The following is a 22,831-nucleotide window of genomic DNA, read 5'->3' as shown; positions in this document are numbered from 1 at the left end:
AACTGCTCTAGAGTATTAGATAGTGCTTGAAAATAGGCTTGAATATTTGGCTTGTTAAAAGCCTGGGCTCTGGCCAATGACGTGCTTTCTGGGCATCGCAAAGATATTCGTGGGTTACGTCTTAAAAATCCCGTAACCCACTTCCAACCTGCCATTTTTGTTTCCCGATTAAAATCATGTTTTATATTATTCCTCTCGGCTACTTCAAATAACATCCGTCGCAAATCTTTAGAAGTTAGTCCAAAAAATCGTTTTTCCATTTCAATAATATGTTCGGCAATCTCCTCTTCGATGGCTTTAGAGAACGTTGCTTTTCGTCCTCCCAAATATCCTTTAGAGCAGTCCCGCTTAGCCAAACGTCATCTTAAAGTTGTCTTCGGTACATTGAAGGTTTTGGCTGCTAACTTAAAGCCCATATTGCTATTTCTTACATTCTCAATAGCCTGCCGCATGTTATCCTCATCCCACTGTTGCCTTTTTTTGGATGCCTTATTTAAACCTAAATAGAAAAAATATATGTATAGAATAATTAAATTTGTATATTGTTGCCAATGACGGACCCCTGGTCCATCATAAGACAATTTCAAGGGGTCCATCATAGGCTCATATATCATATAATCCATCATAGGACCATAACCTCAATTTTTTCCCGGTAGTTAAAACGAAACAGTTTTCCTAAACAGCAGTGAGAAAAACAGATTCTAGCAAATAATAAAACAAAAGTTATCTAACATTAGGTTAACCTACTTTGTTATATCAGTACTTACCAATTTTAACTTTTCTGTTTATTTTCATAAAATCACTTTATATTTGCACGAGTACATATAAACAACTAAAGAAAAGCTAACCAATGCGACGAAAATGTATTTTGCGCGGTAAATTTAAATATTTAACTAGTGGTCCATCATGGGCAGGGATCCATCATAGGCATATTTACCCTACTATACCGTGCACTGAAAATTAGTGGAATATGTGTGATTCTTTCGGAAATTGTAGTAGAATTGCAGATTAAAAAAGTGTTAAATTGGGAACTTTGTATCCCCATATTTTAAATTAGGTCTTCGATTTGTCACTTTTTCTATTTGCGTATTCTAATTTCTGAAAAACTTGTACTAGATTAATAGGTATTCTACAAGAGGCAACAAGTAAAAATTATAGCAGCAAAAACAAAAGATAAAAAATTCACAAATATATTACTATGTTGTAAAGATATTATAGAAAAAGATTTACAATTTGTATAAATAAAATATAAAAAATTCTATAAAGTATAAACTTGCAACGTAATTTAATAATTTGGATAATCAGGAAAGGGTAATATGAAATACATCAATCTTTGCAAAAGTATTTATTGTTATGTTCTAAACCATAATTAATTGGATATCCATTTTTTGAACTTGGACATAATCGATAACGATTGGACTAATTTTAGATGTCCATTGGACATTCTGATGTGCTAACTAGGGCTGGAACGAAATTATAATTAAAAAACAATAAATATAAATAATTAATTAAAAATGCCTAAGATTTGTCTAGTTTTTTTTTTCATAAATAATTAAAATCCATTAAAATTTATCACTAAAATCTTAAAACACCCGGATAGGCGATAAATTAATTTAATTTCCATTCTTCCTATTTACCCGATTACCGTGAAAAGTTACTTTAATTACAGGTAAAACTTCTGCCCGGTCATTTTTTATTTATTTATTTTTTCAATTTAATGCCCAACGATTACGATAATTAAATGATCGTAATGACGATACCGCCAAGTGAAAATATTTGAATATTTTTTTGTAACATTATTTAACACATGTTTCGCCTCGAAAGTGCCCGTTTACTCCAATTTATTTAATAATTTTCATAATTATGTGACTTTCATGTGTCAATCTGTGATTTATATTTAACTATTTTTCCAAATTGACATATTATATAAAACCATACAGGCACGCGCAGCATTTTTTTCACATACATTTTCCATTATAAACATCGATAAAGCTACTAAGCGATGTTCTAAATAGACAAGTGATAAATTATGAGGTATTAAAACTGATCGTAGTTTTAACGGAATATGAGTTTTACTTTGATGTATAATATATACAGTTACATGACTGCACCCATTATTATTTTTTAATGGTGTAAACGAGAATATCATTATCCCACTCCAATTAGGGGGTACTTAACGTTTTAATCCACATAGCAACTAAAGCTTCACGAAATTTTATGAAACGTACTATTAAATTAGTTACAGTAAAGTTTTTAATTAAAAGAGAATAAATTGGACGCGACTGTTACGTAAAAACTGTTATGACCAGCTACCTAAATTTATTAAGTAAGAAATGGACAACTTCACTTTTAGCTAGAAGATTTAACGGAGAAATGTACCATTTTCTATAAATGGATGCCGATAATAAATCAGAAAAGGACTTAATTGGGGACAATTTTTGGTGTCTTCCAAGCAGTGCAAAAATGATTTTAAAAGGTTAAAAAAGTATATGTTTCGATATTTTGGGAAAGAAATTACTGAATTACGGGGAATTACTCACTTCTAGGAAAGTGACGAAGAATTTATTATCATAAGAAGGCTAACAGGAATCTTTAACAGGCTGGAAAAGAACACTTTTTATTCCTTTTAGGTATCTGACGCAGTTATGAGTGATATTCAGGTAAGTGAACATTCTGCTTCACCTAAAGCTGTGCAGAAGGAGTTAAAAAATGACTTAACAAGAGCAAAGAAATCAGTTTTAGATAGTTTATTAAGCCAATTTTTTGTTTTCTCCAGGCAGTTGAGGAAATTAAAATTGACCAATTGGGGCTTTCCCTGGAAATTGTCGCAGTTTTATTTAAAAAATGCGGCATTTCACTCCTGACTAAAATATGATGCACCTTATCACTATTATCCATTAGTTATTGATTCGTGTTCTTTAATTCTTTTCATAATTTAGTTTTAATTGTGTATGTAATTTTTGTCTACTTAAAACTAATTAATAAATTGCCTATGCGGTTAGATTATTATATAAGTAACTAATTTACTTTTTTTACCTTTCTAAACTAAATGGCAATTAACGTAATTGTATTTAGTTTCTGCTTCCATTTTGGCTGGTTTACCTTATTCATTCCTGTAAATTTTTTGCTACTAATTCGTTTATTTAATTGGCCTTTTAATTATTTTATTTAATATGCATTTTAGTATTGATTCTTGATTTATTTCTTCACCATATTATTAATTTAACCTGTTGCCATGTCTTTTGAGTTTTTATTAATTTTTAAAAGGAATTACCCCTTGTATGTTACTTTAGTTATTCAATCAATAATTGAATCTATTTACAGTTGCTTTTCTTTCAAGCTTTTTATTATTGATTTATTAAGATGGTAATTTCACTTCTTTTTTTCAAATGATTTATTATGATTAATTATTGTTTCCTAAATCTCTGATTTGCACTTTTAATTAATAGTAGATCGATTCCAGATCTGATCATCACGTTAGAACTGCTTATATTTCGTCTATTGATTTAATTATATTAATATTTTTTTAAAATTTTCACTAAATAATTGATTCAGTGTTCATTAGACGTAGTTTTTTTGACTATTAAATTTTTTAAATTAATTTTGCTGTATTGGTAAGTGACAGTGATGGATGAAGTAACTTACCACTGGTTTACGTACATTTTCTGTTAGGTGATTATTTTCTTATTAAATGACATTATATTTCATATTATTTTTTTACTGAATTTACTTTATATTCTTCTACACGGCTCTTCGACTTTGTTAATCTCTAATTTCTTCAATTTTATTTTATTCTCTTTCTTCCAATTATTCTTCTTTGAAGATTTTAATTCGTACTTTTTATTTGCAACTTAATTCCACTTGCATTAGTTACTCTTAATTTTTTTAATATTTTCTAAATGATTGATGCAGTTGACGCGTTCATTGCAAAAAGCATTTTTTTCTCAAACAATTATTTTCTGCAAAAAAAAAAACATTTTTCTTTACCCTTATCCTTACAATAACGTATTCATAAACAACCACTTGACAAACAACTACCTTTAATTTTCTTTGACTTTTCCAAGAGTCATATTTACCATTGCTGTTCCACTGTTTAAACTAATAAAAACCCATAAAAAAACGAAATATTGCGAGAATTAACACAACGTGGTAACAAACTTTACTTTTAAGGTTATGTCTAAATAGGTACTGCCAAAATAAGATAGATACTAAAATTTAGACTCAAGTGCATATACATTCTATAGTCGGCTCGTTTTATCCTAACACATAACGGATTATCTCGGGGTATAAGTGGACCGGTTAAACAATGAATTCCTTGTCGCCGTATTATTCACTATTTTTAATGAGTACCGGTTTGGACGACTGTTACCAGCGGTATAAAAACATTTTTGATTTTTAATGTAATATTGGCTATTATTTAAAGGGCATTAATATTTTTTTTAAAGGAAATGCTTTTTTATACTTAAATAATTTGTTTTAATATTATTATTTATTAGTGTAACCTAATATTTATTATGATTTAATAAGGTAAAAAAGAGGTAGAATTGGGTTAAAAAAAAGGATTATAAATTCTGGAAAATGTACAAAACCTAAATACAGTGCCGAAAAAATAGGTTAAGAGGATTATGTACCTGAAAGGTGATAATTTGCCTGATTGGACAAATAAATACTTTGGTGATCTATACTTACATTGTATTCCTTTTGGTATTTTGATTGATTCGCAAGAAGACAAACATATTGCTAAATATCGGTTTCCATCTTCGGGTGAACGTCGTTTAGTTTTAAAAGTACAAAACTAATTTAAACATGAAATAACTAACATGGAGTCATTGACATCTGTTTTGGCAGTAAACAAGCGGACATGTGACGCATGCCAGATCTCAAGAAGCACTTTACATAAGATTTGCAATATGGACAAAGAAGAACTGGACAAACCAAACAAAAGAATCCGTCGGCATCCAAAAAGTCTGGACCTACCCTAAACAATTAAGAGCGAAATCATTATTAATTATAACATGTATAAACGTAAAGAACACATGACGTACTACAAACAATAAAGGACAAAGAACTTCGAAGAATCAAGTGTAAACTGACTTGATAACGGTTGGAGATACTTACCAACCGAAACGTCGTGTTACATTAAATAAATAAGACAATGCAAGTTCGACAAGATGTTTTCATCATTTTTCTCATAAACTTAATATTTTTGAGGAAATTTTAATTTTCTTTCGAATCATGACTTATTAAGTCGTCATCATCGCTTATAGTCTCCTGATGAGCAGGTTTTTGAGAGTTTCTTAATTCCCATGAATTATACCAAGAAATATGTAAATAGCAAAGTTGTAGATTAGATTTTGCGCTACAACAATATCCCTAATAACTGTTCTCATAAAATTAATATTTTTACAGAAATCTCGCCTTTGGACTAACAGGTATCTTTGACCGCCTCGAGATGACTTTAACCACAAGTATTTGTCAAAATAAATCATAATCTTCCAGGCAATTTTCATGGTATAGAGACAACTTAAATTAACTTTTATAGACATTTAAAGACTTCTAAGATGTAAAAGACATTAATTGCTTAAAAAAATATGACAATTTTTCTGGAAAATCAATGCAAAAATCAATTCAAAATCAAGTAGCTAGATGAGCTAAAAAATTAATGTTATTATACATTTCTGCTCATGTTCTTTTAACGACCTATTAATATACGTTTTTTAACTCAAGAGCTTGTACTATACGCCGAATACTCTCTTTATCAGAGACTAAGTCATAAGAAACATTATAAGCCAATGCTCTTTTGCATCAAAATACAAATTAATTACAAAATATACCAAACTTAATAAAAACCACAATTAAAAACCAATTAAGCGCTAAATACGACTTATCTGAGGAAAATATTTTTTTTTCATTTAGTTTCTTCCTCAGGCCTGCCCCGAGTGAAAGAGAAGGTTAATGTCAGTATAAAGTTCATGAAGAATATTTCGCGAACATCGTGGGAAGATCAGATTGCCTTAAAAATATATTAATTTCTAAAGAAAGTGAAATTAGTGGGAATTAAAATAAAATTAGATGTTTCTACTTTAAATGGCCTATTATTTATTAAAAATTGCTTTTATCTTTCAAAGATATACAGCATATACTTAGAACATGTCCAAAATCTACTCGAAATGTCATAACTGTTTTAATATAATATTCACTGTACAGGACTTCTGTTCATTTTGAACAAAAACATCAGTAATGTCATCTGTTAATTGACTCTAAGCTTAACTCTCAATTAAGTCAATTTGTCTTTAATATTCCTAAGTTTCGCTTTTTTGAGGAATAATTTATGATAAAAGTGAATAAAAACAATGATTATTGATTTCTTAAACCTATAAACATAAGTACATAGTTTATTTATTCAAATAGAACACCTTGTATCTTTTTACCTTTTTTTTAATTTCGCTATTAAAAATGTTTTATTATACATATTTATATAATAATTTCATATTTCTAAACTGCCTGAAACGAATTTTGTCATTAAAGCACGAATTTGAAATAATCTAAATTTTTCAGGAAAATTGAGGCTTCATTTTAATAAAACTTTTATTAATTCCAGGCAATCAAATTCATTCCTATACTTTCTTCCAGGCGTTTTAGATCAGTTTGCCATTTTATCAGATAATCGAAGAATTTTCGACCATATTCATCTGTCATTTTTAACGTTTCCTGATGCTGGAGAAACATAAAAGAGAAATAAGAATTTTGAAAGATCATTCTAACATAGACTCCTGGACTATGCTTAAGAGGCGCGGCTACGCAGCATCAGAGCTTCTCTCTTGGTTTAACGCACTATATTGTAGCGTTGTCTTTGCTTGTTGGTTCTTTTAGCCCAAGTATATATTACCGAATTAATATCAAATAATTTATTTGAATATTTGAAAAGGAATGTACATTTTTTTAGGATATTGAAGTAATTTGTCAATTTTATCTAAGGGATGGCTCATTCATTTTTTAACGACCTGGAAGTAATTTCAAGTTTTTTTTTCCAGGAAATTAAATGAATATATCTTATTTTTAATCTACGTTTGTATCTATCTCTCCTTGTAATCTGTGATATATTCCTGGTATTATCTGTCAATACGATTCCCTCCAATTACTATATTTTTGAATTTCTCGTTTATTTAAATTAAATTAATGGTGTAGGAGAAGGAAAACAATTTGCACATTAGAATTTTATCTTCTTTAACTTCGTTAGCAAAAAAAAACATGACAACTGTCAATATTTTGAATCTATTATGGCTTGTTGCTGTCACTCTGTCAAACGTCGCTAGTCTAATTTGTCCAAATTGTCAAAGTCGTGGCTGTCAATTCATCTTAAATTTTCTTCTGTCAACAACAGTCATTAAAACTAATAAAATCATTAAAAATTAAACCATGATAAATGCCAATGTCAATTTTAAATTATTTATAAATGTTTCATTATTTTTATCTCATTGACAGTTTAGGCAAAAATTTTGTGAAAATTTTCAAAAAAATTATAAGAAAATTACTGACTTTTTTACTAAAAATATTGTAGAAGATGGAAAACAATTAATAAATTTCATCTTTTTTAATTTCAGTACCAACAAAGTTGATGGCTGACGACACTTTTTTTCTGTCACTCTCTTGTCAGATGTCAGTAGTTTTATCTGTCAAAGTCACAGATGTCACATCAAAAAAGTTATAAATGTCAATTTCTACAGTATTTATTTGGTACGTACGGAATATAGTGAAGCTTACTAATTTTGCAAGTAATTCATTTAAATCCTATAACTTTAGGAGAGCTAGTTTTCCCTCTCTTTATTCTTATTATCTCTTTACTATCTATCATTATGTAAAGTAGACTGGTCTGGACTTCAAACGATATAAATATGGCTTGTGTAATGTTTTATGATAAACAATATCAAGCAGTAGATTTTCATGTGCATACGTTCAAGAGTCCAGGAAGAAGAAATTTCTGCTATGCACTATGAATGGTTTTGTTAAAATTATTTCCAGAAATGATGAGGACATTCCTCGATTGTTTCTTGTTATACTATACTGGGATGAATTGAAGAATTGTGGAGATTTACAATGCCCTAGCAATACTCTCTTTCAATATTAAAGAAATCAAATGATAATAGTGTAGCCATTACCTGTGTATCATGTACTCATGTAACCAAATTAATAATTAATTCAATATTCATAGAAACCATTTCTTATTAACTTCTTGCAATCTATCTTTTAAATTTTCTGAGTGTTTTCTTTGTACTTAATTTATTCAGACTAAGTTGTTAAATGATGTCAAAAAATAACCGCAATACTGCCCAAAAAAAAAGAAGCATCTCGATATTCATAATTTATTTCACTTTTAAGCAAGCTTTTCACTTTTAACTTATGCCATATAATTTCTGACGATATGCTTAAGTAACCAAAGGACAATTTGATAAAACCGCGATTACAATGCCATTACCGTTAATATCATAATCTATATAGAAATCACTGATGGCTTATTTATTTATTTTTTTTATTTAAATACGTCCACCGCATAAATGAAATCTGGTGTCAATCGATTCTTGGTAAAAATGTAAATTCATTCTCAGAGATTTCTATTGTGTTTTATCGATGTTTAATTGCCGTAAGTGAAATCTGGCTAAGCGACATGTTGTAAATCGTTAAATGGGCCCATTGGGGAGTATTCATCAATAATGGATACCGTTGAGTTGAAATTCGATGTGATTAATTTAATGTTTTAATATTTAGTATCTTTTATTTTATTTACTCTAGTCATTCGTAAAAATGATTAACAATAAAGTAAGTCATTAGTTCATTGAATTAATTAAAATATAAAAGAATCAAGAAGTTACTGAAAAAAATTTAATAAGAATATCGTCAGGTTACTGCAAAAACAAGATAACTCCATAATTTACATTTTTCGAGATAAGTACATTTTGATGTCTAAAAATTGATTTTATGTGTACTACCAAAAGAAGATACATTTCTAATGGGAATTAAGAGTCGTTTTGTCTGGGCAATAACAACATAACTCTATTTTAATTAAAATGTAACCAGCAAAAAAAAGATATGTACACTTGACACTGCATGTCACATTTTTGTTTATTATACTTAACTAGAGAAATAAAATATGTGGTACTTATCTGTTTTTATCTGGTTAACTTTAGTAAAAGACATACAGCTTCTCACTAAGACAACTTAAGTGCCAGTTATCTTGTTTTGGTTCTACTGTTATTTATCAAAATATAAAATAATTTTTATACTATTTAGATGTATGGTACATATCTCACTATCGATGTAGCGAGCATGCTTTTCTATAATTATATCTATGTAATGTCTTTATTGAAAATACATAATAACTATAGATAGATGTACATACATAAGTATTATGAAATTTTTTTGTCAAGTTCATTAGTAAAACCATATACAAAACTCCAGTTTTTTTTGGTCTATAAGTTTTTTCACTCATTTCACACATTTACATTCAATCTCTTATTCTACATTTATGAAGACGGTTCTCCATGATGGCATGTTATGAAAGTATTGGTATTTACTTGTAAAAAGATTAGTTTTAATTGAATTTTTCCTTGATGCCTAGAAACAATCCTACCTCACACCTATATATAAAAAATCAGGTGATAGAGATTTGGCAGAGAATTATCAGACATTGTGTTTAATATCCCTCATCCTAAAATTATTTCAGTCATTAATTTCTAATCAATTTTAATTTTTTTAAAGTATTTTATGGGTTTTGCAAAAATCGTTCTGTCTCAAATAACCTGTTGGTCTACTATCGCTATATTGTCGGAGCCTTGGGGGAGTGGTGCGCTGTGGACTCAGTATACGCCGACTTCTCCAAGGCGTTTGACAAGGTAAACCATGGGATTTTGCTAATAAAACTAGCAGGGTATGGTGTGCATGGGACAATATTGACATTGGTAAAATCTTATTTGTGTGTTAGAACACAGGCTGTCAGAGTAAACAAGCATTGATCTAAGATCATTAATGTAACATCTGGTGTTCCGCAGGGTGCACACCTAGCACCATTATTTTTCAACTTGTTTATTAATGACTGTTTTAGCATTATAAATATGTGATGTATGCCGACGACTTTTAAATTAATTAAGAATGATGAATAATATAAATCTCTTTTTCAAAGTGATTTAGATGGATATTATTTGTGGTGTAAAACTTACAAAATATATCTCAATACCAATCATTGTAATAGTTGTTTACAGTAAGTAAGTAACCTTACGCATGCATATTACTTCAAAGGTAATCCTATTCAAAGGATTGATTTATTAAGGGATTTGGATGTCTATTCGACACTTAATTAACATTCAGGGAGCACATTCTCTTTAGAAATACCAAAGACTTCAATAACATCAACTGTATAAAAAACATTATATGTCCCTTTTAGAAGTAAATTCTGTAATTTGGTTCTCACGTTTTCAGATTTAGAAATATAAATTACACTCGATCTAAAAGAGTTTGTTCGTTATGTTGCTTTTAAGATGGGCATTTCTTATAACAATATTAAATATGCTGAAATTAAAAGAAACCTAAACTTGTAAAATCTTCATCACAGAAGGCTTAATGCAGATATTGATATAGCACACAAAATTCTGCATGGTAATGTTGATTGTCCCAAACTCTTTCAACAATTTAACATCTATGTACCATACCTTGTTAAATTTGTTATTTTATGGTTCCGTTACTTTATTTTATGGCACCCAAACTCCTGATTTGCAATAAAACACAAAGCACTTTTAGTAAACCGCATTGAAGAATAAAAAAGCAGGCAAAAAATTTTTATAAATGAAAAAAAAAATAAACCGGTGTTCTACATTTTATCTCATCTAATAACCTAAAGTCTGGTAGGAAGTAAGACACAAAAAGTAAGAAATAAGCTCCATACAGTAAGGATCGTGCGAATTCATAAATTAAAAATGTAAGAAGTAAGAAAACGTAGCAAAGTTCATGCTGTCTCTCTTTCTGAATAGTTCTTTCTTTGAAATCTCTGTCAAATATCAAAGAAACATAAATTATCAGCTCAGCTATTAATGTCAACCTTTATTCTTTATTTTACTAGCCTACCTTTGGATTGATTATATTTGCAAACATTGCTGAGCACTTATGATTCCGTAAGAAACACATATGACGCAAGAAATGAAAACTATTTCATGTGTCTTACTTCTTACAGCTTGCGTCATACGGCAAAATATGGATAGCTCTATTTGAATATTAGTAGTTTGTTTTCCTTGCGTCATACGTGATACTTCTTACTGCTTACCGTACGGAATTTGTGAACCAGGCTTAATATTTTCCATATAAAACAAAACCTGCCTTAAGACAACATAACCATTGTTAAAAGTAGCGCCATCTGGTGTTTGCCTATTGCAAACCTTACAGATTTCTTCATTCTCCACGTGACTTTAGGGTGATAAGAACCTTTAAGGTCCCATTCCACAATACACGATATATGGGGAGGGTGAGTCTGTCAACAGAATCATGATTTGTCAGCAGAATGATGAGAAACATTGTTGTACAGTAAGAACTGATCTACATCTGTTCAATGTAAACATTTTTTGATTTAACTAACAGAAAATAATAAATCTTCAAACAAATCGATCGAACAACTAATTTACTATACAGGGTGGTCCTACAAGATTTGCTTCATGGGTTATAAACAAATTTCAAAATTTCATTGCTCATTGGCCTTCATAATGGGACATACTCTCGTATCCCTTATTTTAAATATTATACCCTATACATTTTTCCATTTTCAAAATCTACACTGGCCGTATATTTTTCTTTAGTCTTTACACACTTAAGCGGTTTGCTCGTATATAACGAGGCAATAAAACGTGTTTTCTAATAACTATTTCCTTCCTTCACAATGGGATGGACGTAATGGCACAAGATACCGAAGAAATCATTTGTGCGATAATTGACATGTTTCCTGCAATTACCGCATTTGTACTTTATTGAATAGGCGTAGAAAGTAAAAGTTTTACCTTAAACAAACGCTTATGGGTTCGATAATGAAGGCTATTTTTACGGTATACGGAAAGGTTAATATTACTTGCATCGCCTTGTATATTGACCTACACATTGAAGAAGAAATTTAAATCCGTAAAAAGCCGCACGGTAAAGTACAGCATCTTCACTTAGGAATTCAAAGAAGAAAGTATCGCTTATCTACATCTTCGCTCCATTGTTTCGACTTTGTTTACCCACGATTATTTCAGGCCATTACAACAAAATAGCGTATAGCAAATACTTACCCGCCTAATGAAACGGTGAGTTTTATTATCAGATTTAATGCGTTATTTTTCTTTTGCAGGTCTTCTTACTTTGTCTGCTTCTTCTACCAGCACTCCTCACCGCTTCAGACCTAGAAGAAGCTCACGAGAAGCAAATCCTCACCAAATCAGTTCCATATAACCAAAAACATGTTGCAAACGGACCAAAGAAATCCACCGAAGAAGACTTATCTGCCTCAGCTGCTGAATATAGAGCTCCCAAGTACTTACCCCCAGGAGGCTCTAGGGGCAGGAACTGCTATGATTGCAATAGTGAACCTTGGATTCCGATCGCAGGCAGGAGCTTGCCGTTCCCAACTTCCTCTTCTAGTCACTCAAGCAGCGCTGAAAAAGGCATAAACAAGCAATTCCATACGTTTTACCCTCAAATAGACCAATATGGAGCTCCTCAGGGTTCCTTCGAGCTACCCCCGATAGGAGAAGTAGTAGATTTCATGCTGCCACCCCCATACAAAAGTGGCAGCCTCATATCAGGACTAGGGGATGTGTACAATTTTAATTTTGGACCTCCGAGGCCCACCTATGGGGCTCCCAAGCCACTACCGTCGTTCAGACCCATTCATCAATCCAGACCTCCACCTAATAATAAGTATGGGGCTCCCAGACCTTCCCAAAACACTTATTTACCTCCCTTAAGTCGTCCCATTCCGACCACGCATCTTCGTCCGGTCACTCAAGACTTTCAACCACCACTACCTCAACCAGGAATCTATCATTTACCACTAGAGAACATCTTACCAGCAGCTATACCTAGTGATAGCTATGGCAGACCTGTTAGCAACACTTATGGAATACCGCCTAAGGCCTCAGTACATCTTCGGCTTCCTCCACCACCCTCCAGCTATGGGGCTCCACCATATAAAAACGAGTTTAGACCTCCTCCACCTGATAGTTATAGACCTCCCATGCCCAACCACCTATTTAATAAAATAATTCCACCACCACCACCACCTCCACCTTCTAACAGTTATGGAGTTCCCTTACAAGATGCAATCACCCTTGGGAGTGGCGACAGTGAGGAGTCTGGCTATAGGGTGCCTTACAATAAACTGACCGCGAATGGTCTCACTGATGTCCAAGTGGTGCCAAGCATCAAAATAGCTGACTATACCGCTTCTATTGAACATCCGATCAACTTAATCCAGTCTCCAATAATAGATATAAACGATCAAAAATCTGCTAACGAGCAGCATGATTTCAAATCTGACCTGAGCTCTTATGGAGATGACAAAATTGAATCCAGGAATAATCGTTTAAGTGAAAATCCGATTGTTGTTGACGATGATACTTATACCAGTGCCAGTGATATTAATTCCACTTACTCGTCTGGAGAGAACTCAACTGCTACAAAAAGGCACAACGACAAGTTTATTGGCACTGGATCGTTTGAAAACCCACTGAAAGACATCGATTTAACTGACAATTTGATCCAGAAGCTTCTGCTCGAGCACAACATCATTGAGGACCCCAAAACTCAAATCGTGGGTATCAAAAAAGGCACTGTAGACCATAAAAAGTTTCAATCGAACTTCAACCTGGTCACCCCATCAGTAGATTACAGCGGCTGGAGTTCTCCGCAGTACTCTACACTATCAACCGTAATGGTACCCCCGAAGCCTGTAAGTACAACCTGGATGACCCCAGTTAACGAGAGTTTTGCCAAACAGTCGAAAAAACTTCAAATCATCGTTCCGTACTTGAGAAGCCCCGATAACCATCTACACCAATCTACAACAGGCCTGTATAACAAAGAATACACCACTTTGGCACCGGTTTTTGTGCCTCCACCTGTCACAAGTGAATCTACCAACCTCTGGACCCAATTGGTCGAGGATATTAGGAATGTAGAGTCTAATAAAGAGGCCGCCCAATCATTCCAAACAACATCTACAGAGGTGTATAATATCAACGACTTCTTGGCCAAGCAAACTTATGATATACAGTCACTGCAGAAGAACATTGACGCTTGGACGCATCAGAGCTACAGTAACCGATACAACTTTGGGGACAAGATCACCACGAAGCTGAGTTACGTTAAAAAGATCCCCGGAGAGTACTTAACTACCACAACCCCTAGTCAGTTGGGAGCTGACTTCCGTGACCACGAGACCTCTAGCAGCGATAAAAAGGAGTTTATTAGTAACGAAATTGATACAGAACCACCATCGACGGAACCTCCGAAGGTGAGGTATATCATTAAAAACGTGAAGAAACCTACTTGGGAGGAGAACAAGGTGACCCTAAGCAACTCTACGCACGAGAAAATCTACGTGGTGACTCCGCAGAGTTACGTTCAGCTACAGACCAGCACGCCACCTACGGCGTTCAGTATGGCACCGAAAATCCAGAATGGGAGGGTTAATAATGTCGCTTCCATGACGAGGATTAGTGTGAGGGTGGAGGCACCGAAGGGTGATGATCTCAAGGAGAAAAAGCCTGTGAAGGTGATTTATAGTGAGTGGCCCCATTTAAGTAAGTATCTTTTATAGTTTGTTTTCTAGTTATTTAGGTGAATGAGAGTTTAACTGGATTGTGAATGATTTGGTTGAAGATAAAGCTTTAAAAGATGACCAGATTAAGAAGGCTGGTTCAAGGCTTGTTGGTTCATTTGGTCTTGGTTATGGGAGGATTGAGTGGCTTGACTTAATTAATTTATAAACTTTTGACTAACAGTTTGTCCTGGCAATGTCATGTACACACTTTGCATATCCATTTAATGCTCAGTCATTCCATAATGATTAGCCATTGCCAAGAGGATTCGAAATGTGCACAACATGGCAACAGGTACATAGAAGTCATGCAACTCCTTAGTTAAGTTCTGCTGAAACCCCCTTGCCATTAAACGCACTTGATACTGACCATCACTTTTAATCTCAAGAACTCCTTTACTATCGATTAGTTTTTTTGTCCTTGAGTCTCGATACTTTATCTCGCCTATTATTGTCTTTAAGCTCTTTTAGTTCCTTTTGTATAGCCTCCTTCTATTTCACATTTCCATTTCTGTACCGACATAGCTTTAAGTCCAAAGGCTCCTCAGCATCTGTATAAAAGCACTTGGTCTATATCAGGGAGATCATTTATCCACACTAGTTGTCGAATTTTCCTCTTTTCTGGTTCCTTTAAAATACATATCTGTTATTCATTGACCTCTGGTTCAACTTCCCTCACTGGTTCAACGAGAGATTAATCGGAACTATTTACGTCTTCAAAAATATCAGTTTCCTCATTAGGTTCATCCAGGGCACTCTCACTACTTTGGTTACTTAGACGAGATGTATTTCTTCATGGTCAAGTGTTTCTCTTAATAGGGGACCCTAGGTTTATTTATATCCTCGTTTTCTTCTGGAACATTTCAAAAGTAGAAGTTTTTCCTTTTTTAGAGTGTCTTTTAATTGAGTTTTGTCATCTGCAGGTATAAACACAACATCCCTGTGAATCTCAACAGTTTTCTTTTCTGACCGATATACTCGATAACCTTGTACCTCATCAATGTATCCAACAAAAATTCTAAAGAAGTTTTTAGCATCTAATTTCAACCTTTTTTACTTTGGAATATCAATACGAACCTTTCTACTAAACTCGTAAAAAAATTCAGAGTTCTATTTAATGTAAACTCTGCTTCATTCATAAACCAGAAGAATGTAGCATAGTTCTTACCACCTCTACTCCTTTGATTATCACATTCCGCTCTCTATTTTATTCTGGAGTGTAATATACCGGTCAGGTTTTCTGATACATAATTCCTCTTTTTACAGACACTCTTAACGTTCTCATTGACAAATTCTTCAAGATCCTCACTTTCTTTTGCGTCATATTTTCTGTGCAATTCTAAAAACTCTTTCTGTTTCTTCAGTTTTAAAAATAAAATTTTCCTAAAATCTTGTCCGAAAAATTTATTATATACTTAAGCCCTCCTAAAGATGTAACCTCTAATGGTCTCCACAAATCTGCGTGTATCAGCTTACAAGGCATTTGAGCTCTGTTACATGTGTGTACTACAAAATGGCTGCTTTTCATCCTGAAACTCAATATTACCTTTTCTCAGCACTTTTCTGACCTGATCAAAGTGTATTTGAGCTAATCTTTCATGCCATTTGTCCAAGGTCATAACAGTATTACAATGATCATACTCTAGACTTTCTAATTTATTTATTGCTAAGGCTCTTATTTTCTCTCCTTGGTCTATGATTTCCCACTTGATTTTATCTGAGGCATTTTAAAGTCTTTGTCTAGCGATGTACGAATGAATAATACATGAAGTAAGTCAGTTCTTACCCAATGCTTCCATTGCTACAAAGTTAACATCACTAGTTCTTACTTTTCTTGTTACCACCAAACTTTTCATTTCTATAAACTGGTCGGGTGGGCCACTCTGCATCCACCAACCATGTTTAACATTATCTGACCCAATTATCGCCATAATATCCACATCCACGACCTTAATAAATATATCTGGACTGCCATTTCTTTGAAAAATAAATGTCCACTACCAGGTGGCCGCCATTTTGCGTGATTTTGTCTATTTGATGTTGGTCACTCTGGCGAATTTCAGTGGTGCCAATTGTAGGGAAACAAAACAATTAAAGTTTTTGGGAGGTTATGCTTACAAAAACCAAATAGAAAGTTACGTTTAGTTAAGAATTTAAAATAGTTGCATTAGTTCTGATATTTTTCTTGTACTTGCTTAAGAATCTCGTTAAAATGTACAAGCTTTCAATTAATTTACGTGCATGCACTTTAAACCACAGGTGTTTTATGGTTCTCATAAACTTGTATCTTACGAATCCTAATACCATAAAAATGATGGTCTTCATTTACATTTTTTAAATTAAAAACAAACTTATTGAAACTCTATTATTTGGTTTTTATTATACAAGTTTCAACAATTCTAATCTCTGGCACATATGTTTTAATTTAAAATATGGTTTTAAAACAGTGTCAATGAAAATGATCATATGGTGTCTGAACGTCATAAAATGGTGCTTTAGATAACAAAACACAAATTAGTCAAGAAATAAATATATAAATTAAGTTTTATTATTTAAATAAAATTAGAAAAAGGAAAATTAGTCATTTAAGAGAGATAAAGAGAAGCGCTACAGGAAAATGTTTTAAAAAACTCAACTGAGATGGCAGGGAAGAGGCATAGAAAAAAATGGTATGGATATTTCAAAATTTCTATACCACAACATGGACAATATCCTCCTGCAAAGCCATATTTTAAGTACGAGTCACGACCTTTTATGTTTAAGTTCATGACAGATCACATGTCAAACGTCAGCGTCTTCAACTTCATTACCTTTATAATATATCTTTTGTTGGCAACACTGAAAATGTTCAAGGTGACCAATATCAAAAGGACACAATTACAATAAAAATGGCGGCCACCAGGCAGCGGTAATGTATGGTCATGCATTAGCAGTCCAGGTATTTTTATAAGTTCGTGGTCTACACTACATTTGGATATAAGTGCCTAGTCAGCTAACCTCTGGTTGTCCTTACTGTAAGTAGCATTTGCTATGCATCTGCGCTTTCTAAACTAACATTTCTCCATTAAGTAGCCTGGCCTCTTACAAAAGTTACTGGTTCATTTAGGGCAATTTCTTTTCAAATGATTTCCACCACATTGAAAGAGTTTAATACCTGGGCTACCTGTTGTACCAGGTTTATTTTTGAACTTCGACACATTAGAACTTGCTGATAAAGCATGCGTCTTCTCTATTCCCTTAGACTTTTCTTCTTCCAGTATTAACCTTGACCACAGATCTGTGAGAATCTGTTTATCTTCGAACTAGATTCCCAAGCAGATACAAAATACTTCAAGGTTTCTGGCAGGGACATAAGAACTTTAGTAATAACCATTTTGTCACTAATTTCTTCGCCCATTGATTTTAAGCAACCCCTTATTTCTTCTAATTGGGAAATAAAGGCCGCCAACTCTCCATGTACACTCTCTAGAGCAAAAAATCAATGCGTTAATAGATGTACACCGATCTGTGTCAGATGCTTATAGATTTTCTTAAGTTTTTCCCATATTTCTAGGTGTTTCTTGGAGGCATTCGCCTCTCTGTGGTGCCATCCATTAGGCCAAAATAGCTTCTTTACCTTAATACTATTTGTACTCAAAACTTCCAAGTAACCCAATTTTCACCGTTTAATTTCACATCTAACAAGCCTATTTCCTCCGCCATGTCTCTGTGTTCCTTTTAGGGTTCCTTCAAGCCTTTTAGAAGGATGAAGTCTATTCAACGACAACTCCAAAAGCTACATTAGCCCAAAAATCTTATTGGAAAACCTGCAACAGTCTTCTGAGTACTTCTAATCCTCTTTGAGGAAATTGAAAATTAACTAAGTCAACATTTGACAAATGATTCTGAGGCGGAATGCCTGGAATAGACTTCTTAATACTCTTACTTCCCCTCTAAGTAATTAAAGAGGAGCAAATATGTACTATTCTGTTTGGAATGCCTGAAATAGTCTTCTAAGTACTTTATAACTTTACAGCGGGTCTGGGCCCATAACCTGATGTTGAACCGCTGGGTTTATTGGAAAATTGGACTCTTATCACAAACCACACTCAATTTAAACTACTTAGGTTCCTGGCAAATTGCCTGAAAGGAGCAGAAATCATTAAAAAGTATCACCGGTAACCACTTATTGACATGTATGACATTTGAAGTGTCATTTATCGTATATTCCTACCGGCACCCTACGCTATCTTACGGACGATAGACATAGCGAAACGCATGCGCATTAATGTTGCTTACATTATTGTCAAATAATAATAATTAGTAATTTAAGTTTATTTAGTCTCCTTTCGTTTGAAGCAGTAAAAATAAACTTGTTTTTTTATTTTGCATAACAATGACCATGACCAATCCAAATCTAAATTCCAGAGTCAAATTTCAAGAGAAATAAGGTGAGTTTTAATGAGGAAGATGATCAATTACTTCTAATGGACAAGCTAATCCGAGCAAATAATCCTTATGTTGATCCAGTAAAATAGAACATCATATACAATAATTTTTATCTGATTCTAGAGCTGCAAAATCCTCAATCGTATTCTAACTTTAGGAACTTTTCAATTTTTAAATAACGCTACCTAATTAAATAATTAGATATAATATTGTAGACCAAATATTAATAAAATATCTATAGTTTTTGTTATATTAAATAAAAATGAGGTTATAAAATTTAGGGAGTAATAATCACAAAGAAAACGAATTTCTCGGAAATAAAGCTTTTTTACTATCGTTATGTTAGCGGTAAACGTATCAACTATTTCGAAAACACTTTTTGGGGAGCTGTCAAACAGCGGCAAAAATAACGTTTGCGTCTATGTTAAGCATCAAAACATATGCATCCTCGAAAACTCTCTAATATTTTCCTGCAAAGCCATATTTAAAGTACGAGTCACGACCTTTTGTGTTTAAGTTCATGACAGATCACTTGTCAAATGTCAGCGTCTTCAACTTCATTACCTTTATAATATATCTTTTGTTGGCAACACTGAAAATGTTCAAGGTGACCAACATCAAAAGGACGCAACTACAATAAAAATGGCGGCCACTAGGCAGTGGTAATGTTTGGTCATACATTAGCATTCCCCAGGTATTTTTATAAGTTCGTGGTCCACACCACGTTCGGATATAAGTGGCTAGTCAGCTTACCTCTGGTTGTCCTTACTATAAGTAGCATCCGCATGCTCTTGCTTCCCAAACCAACATTTCTGCATTAACACTCACAAAGTTACTGGTTCATTTAGGGTAATTTCTTTTCAAATGATTTCCACCACATTGAAAGAATTTAATACCTGGGCTACCCCTTGTACCAGGCATGTTTTTGAACTTCGACACATGGAACCTGCTAATAAAGCCTGCGCCTTCTCTATTCCCTTAGACTTTTCTTCTTCCAGTATTAACCTTGACCACAGATCTGTGAGAATCTGTTTATCTTCGAACTAGATTCCCAAGCAGATACAAAATACTTCAAGGTTTCTGGCAGGGACATAACTTTAGTAATGACCATTTTGTCACTCATTTCTTCGCTCATTGATTTTAAGGAACCCTTTATTTCTTCTAATTGAGAAATTAAGGCCGCCACCTCTCCATGTACACGCTCTAGAGCAAAAAATCAATGCGTTAATAGATGTACACCGATCTGTGTCAGATGCTTATAGATTTTCATAAGTTTTTCCCGCATTTCTATCTTGGCGTCTTTGTTATCCCACTCTTAAGTGTTTCTTGTAGGCATTCGCCTCTCTGTGGTGCCATCCATTAGGTCAAAATAGCCCCTTTACCTTTTTTTAACAAGTAACCCAATTTTCACCGTTTAATTTCACGACATCTAACAAGCCTACTTCCTCCGCCATGTCTCTGTGTTCCTTTTAGGGTTCCTTCAAGCCTTTTAGAAGGATGAAGTCTATTCAACGACAACTCCAAAAGCTACATTAGCTCAAAAATCTTATTGGAAAACCTGCAACAGTCTTCTGAGTACTTCTAATCCTTTTTGAGGAAATTGAAATCTAACTAAGTCAACATTTGACAAATCATTCTGAGGCAGAATGCCTGGAATTGACTTCTTAATACTCTTACTTCCCCTCTAAGTAATTAAAGAGGAGCAAAGATGCTTTATTCTGATTGGAATGTCTGGAATAGTCTTTATAACTTTACAGCGGGTCTGGGCCCATAAACCTGATGTTGAACCACTAGGTTTATTGGAAAATTGGAGTCTTAATACAAGAGACAGCTTAAAAAACTTCACTACTAAAAAGGAATTACACTTTCTGGGCACCCGACATTTTTCATTTTATCACAAAACACACTCAACTTAAACTACTTAGGTTCCTGGCAAATTGCCCGAAAGGAGCAGAAGCCATAAGAAAGAAGAAGAAGAAGAAACTACATAAGTAGTACTAGAAACTACATAGTACTACTATTTCACCAGAACACCCGGTTGTCGGTCGCTACCGGAATAATTTCATTCTTTTACAACGGTTGTTAGTTGAGTTTGGATAATCTAACTGAAAATGTTTGAAGATGATCTTCAGTTGCAGTATCTAAAATTATACCTTTTTACTTATCTGTTTTAGAAAAATAGTTGCTTCATCTGAAATGCATATCTGTTTCACTAATCTAGGGTTATTATCAGTTCTTTCGGTCATAGTCTGGCAAAACTCGCTTCTGCGATCTAGATCATCTTCTAATTGAGGTTCTTCAAGTAATTAAATTTCTTAAGATGCCACATTTTCTTGTTTAATAATTTTGTTCTCCAAAGTGAGCTGAGAACTAAGAGGTTCCCATTTTCGTGTAATGATCCAGTTTCTCTCAGATCTCTGAATATGCTTGGTTTCAATATGATGCAGTGGGTTTAAAAGGTATGTTAACGGTAAAGATGATCTATTTTTATATTTTTCAGTAAATGATTTGGAAACCACCACAACGCAAAGATCTACCTCGAGACATCCGTTGTTTGGATTGATAGATCTGGCTCCTTTTACTGTACCATCAAATTCTACTGTAGAAACCATTAGTGGGCATTCAAAGGTAAGAATATCACTTTTTCATTAGTAATCCATCTGTAGATTAGCCATGAAAATGTTGACTACCACTGTTTGACTTCCTATTGATGATCATAATCAAGGAAGTTTCAGCATTATTCAAATGACTAGTATTGGTACAGCTGCAATTATTATATAACTATTGCAATATTTACCTAAGGCCTTAGATAGAGATGAATCAGTGCTAAACCCCGGCCACTTTTCAAGCCTTTTTTCAATAAATGTTAGTAGGATTGGACATCAGTTTTCTTCTAGAGAACATGTTTGAATTTCAAGGTTTTTCATTTTATGGAAAGCAATATTTTGATTCAACAGTGTCTGGAAGTGACTGGAAAATCGATTTGGTAGCATTCTTTTGATACTTTACTCTCTTAAATTATTATCAGGAACAGGTAAAGTTAAATTTGTAGTCACATGCTACTGTATAAGTAATATTCCTTTAAAGTATCTTAGAGTTGCTTAGTGTAAGATTCAGCTGATGTTTCTCTGAAAAAAACAGTTTCGTCTTTATAGATAAAAGTGATGAATCAATGTCAACTCTTAAGTTATCATGATCCATTATATGACGATTTAATTGATTTTCTCTTTACAAATAATCATTAAATCCTTCAAGAATTGAGTTTAATTAATTTCTTAGTTGCGAAAAATAAAAACTTTAAAAAATGAAAAACTTTGATACCTGTGATTGCCCTAATCAGTTTTTTTTTAATTCTGATATAGAGGGGGCTGGTGAGATTAAAAGAATTCAATGATGGTTTTTAATGGAGGAAATCAACGAGATGCTTCTGTGACATCAATTCATTATTACCCTTCTTCGTCTAATAATAATACCTATAAAATAATAAACAGGATGTATGTTTTTCCCACGCTTCGACTATAGGAAGAATAGTTTCTCTTTCTGTATCATCGTTTTCGCGTGTTAGAATAA

The 22,831-nt window shown here is 33.2% G+C and overlaps 1 protein-coding gene across 1 annotated transcript in view; it reads left to right on the top strand.

Moving 5' to 3' along the window:
• LOC126738401 (uncharacterized) overlaps positions 1–22,831 on the top strand; it is a 37,666-nt gene that overhangs the window by 14,039 nt on the left and 796 nt on the right. The window contains exons 3-4 of the mRNA XM_050443717.1: positions 12,365–14,816; positions 21,762–21,889. Coding sequence (XP_050299674.1) covers positions 12,365–14,816; positions 21,762–21,889 — 2,580 coding nt within the window. The remainder of the gene's footprint in view (positions 1–12,364; positions 14,817–21,761; positions 21,890–22,831) is intronic.

Source organism: Anthonomus grandis, chromosome 7, assembly GCF_022605725.1.
Source record: "Anthonomus grandis grandis chromosome 7, icAntGran1.3, whole genome shotgun sequence".
Classification (NCBI taxonomy): domain Eukaryota; kingdom Metazoa; phylum Arthropoda; class Insecta; order Coleoptera; family Curculionidae; genus Anthonomus; species Anthonomus grandis.
The sequence above is the reverse complement of the archived record's forward strand: the minus strand, read 5'-3'. Positions and strand labels throughout refer to the sequence as shown.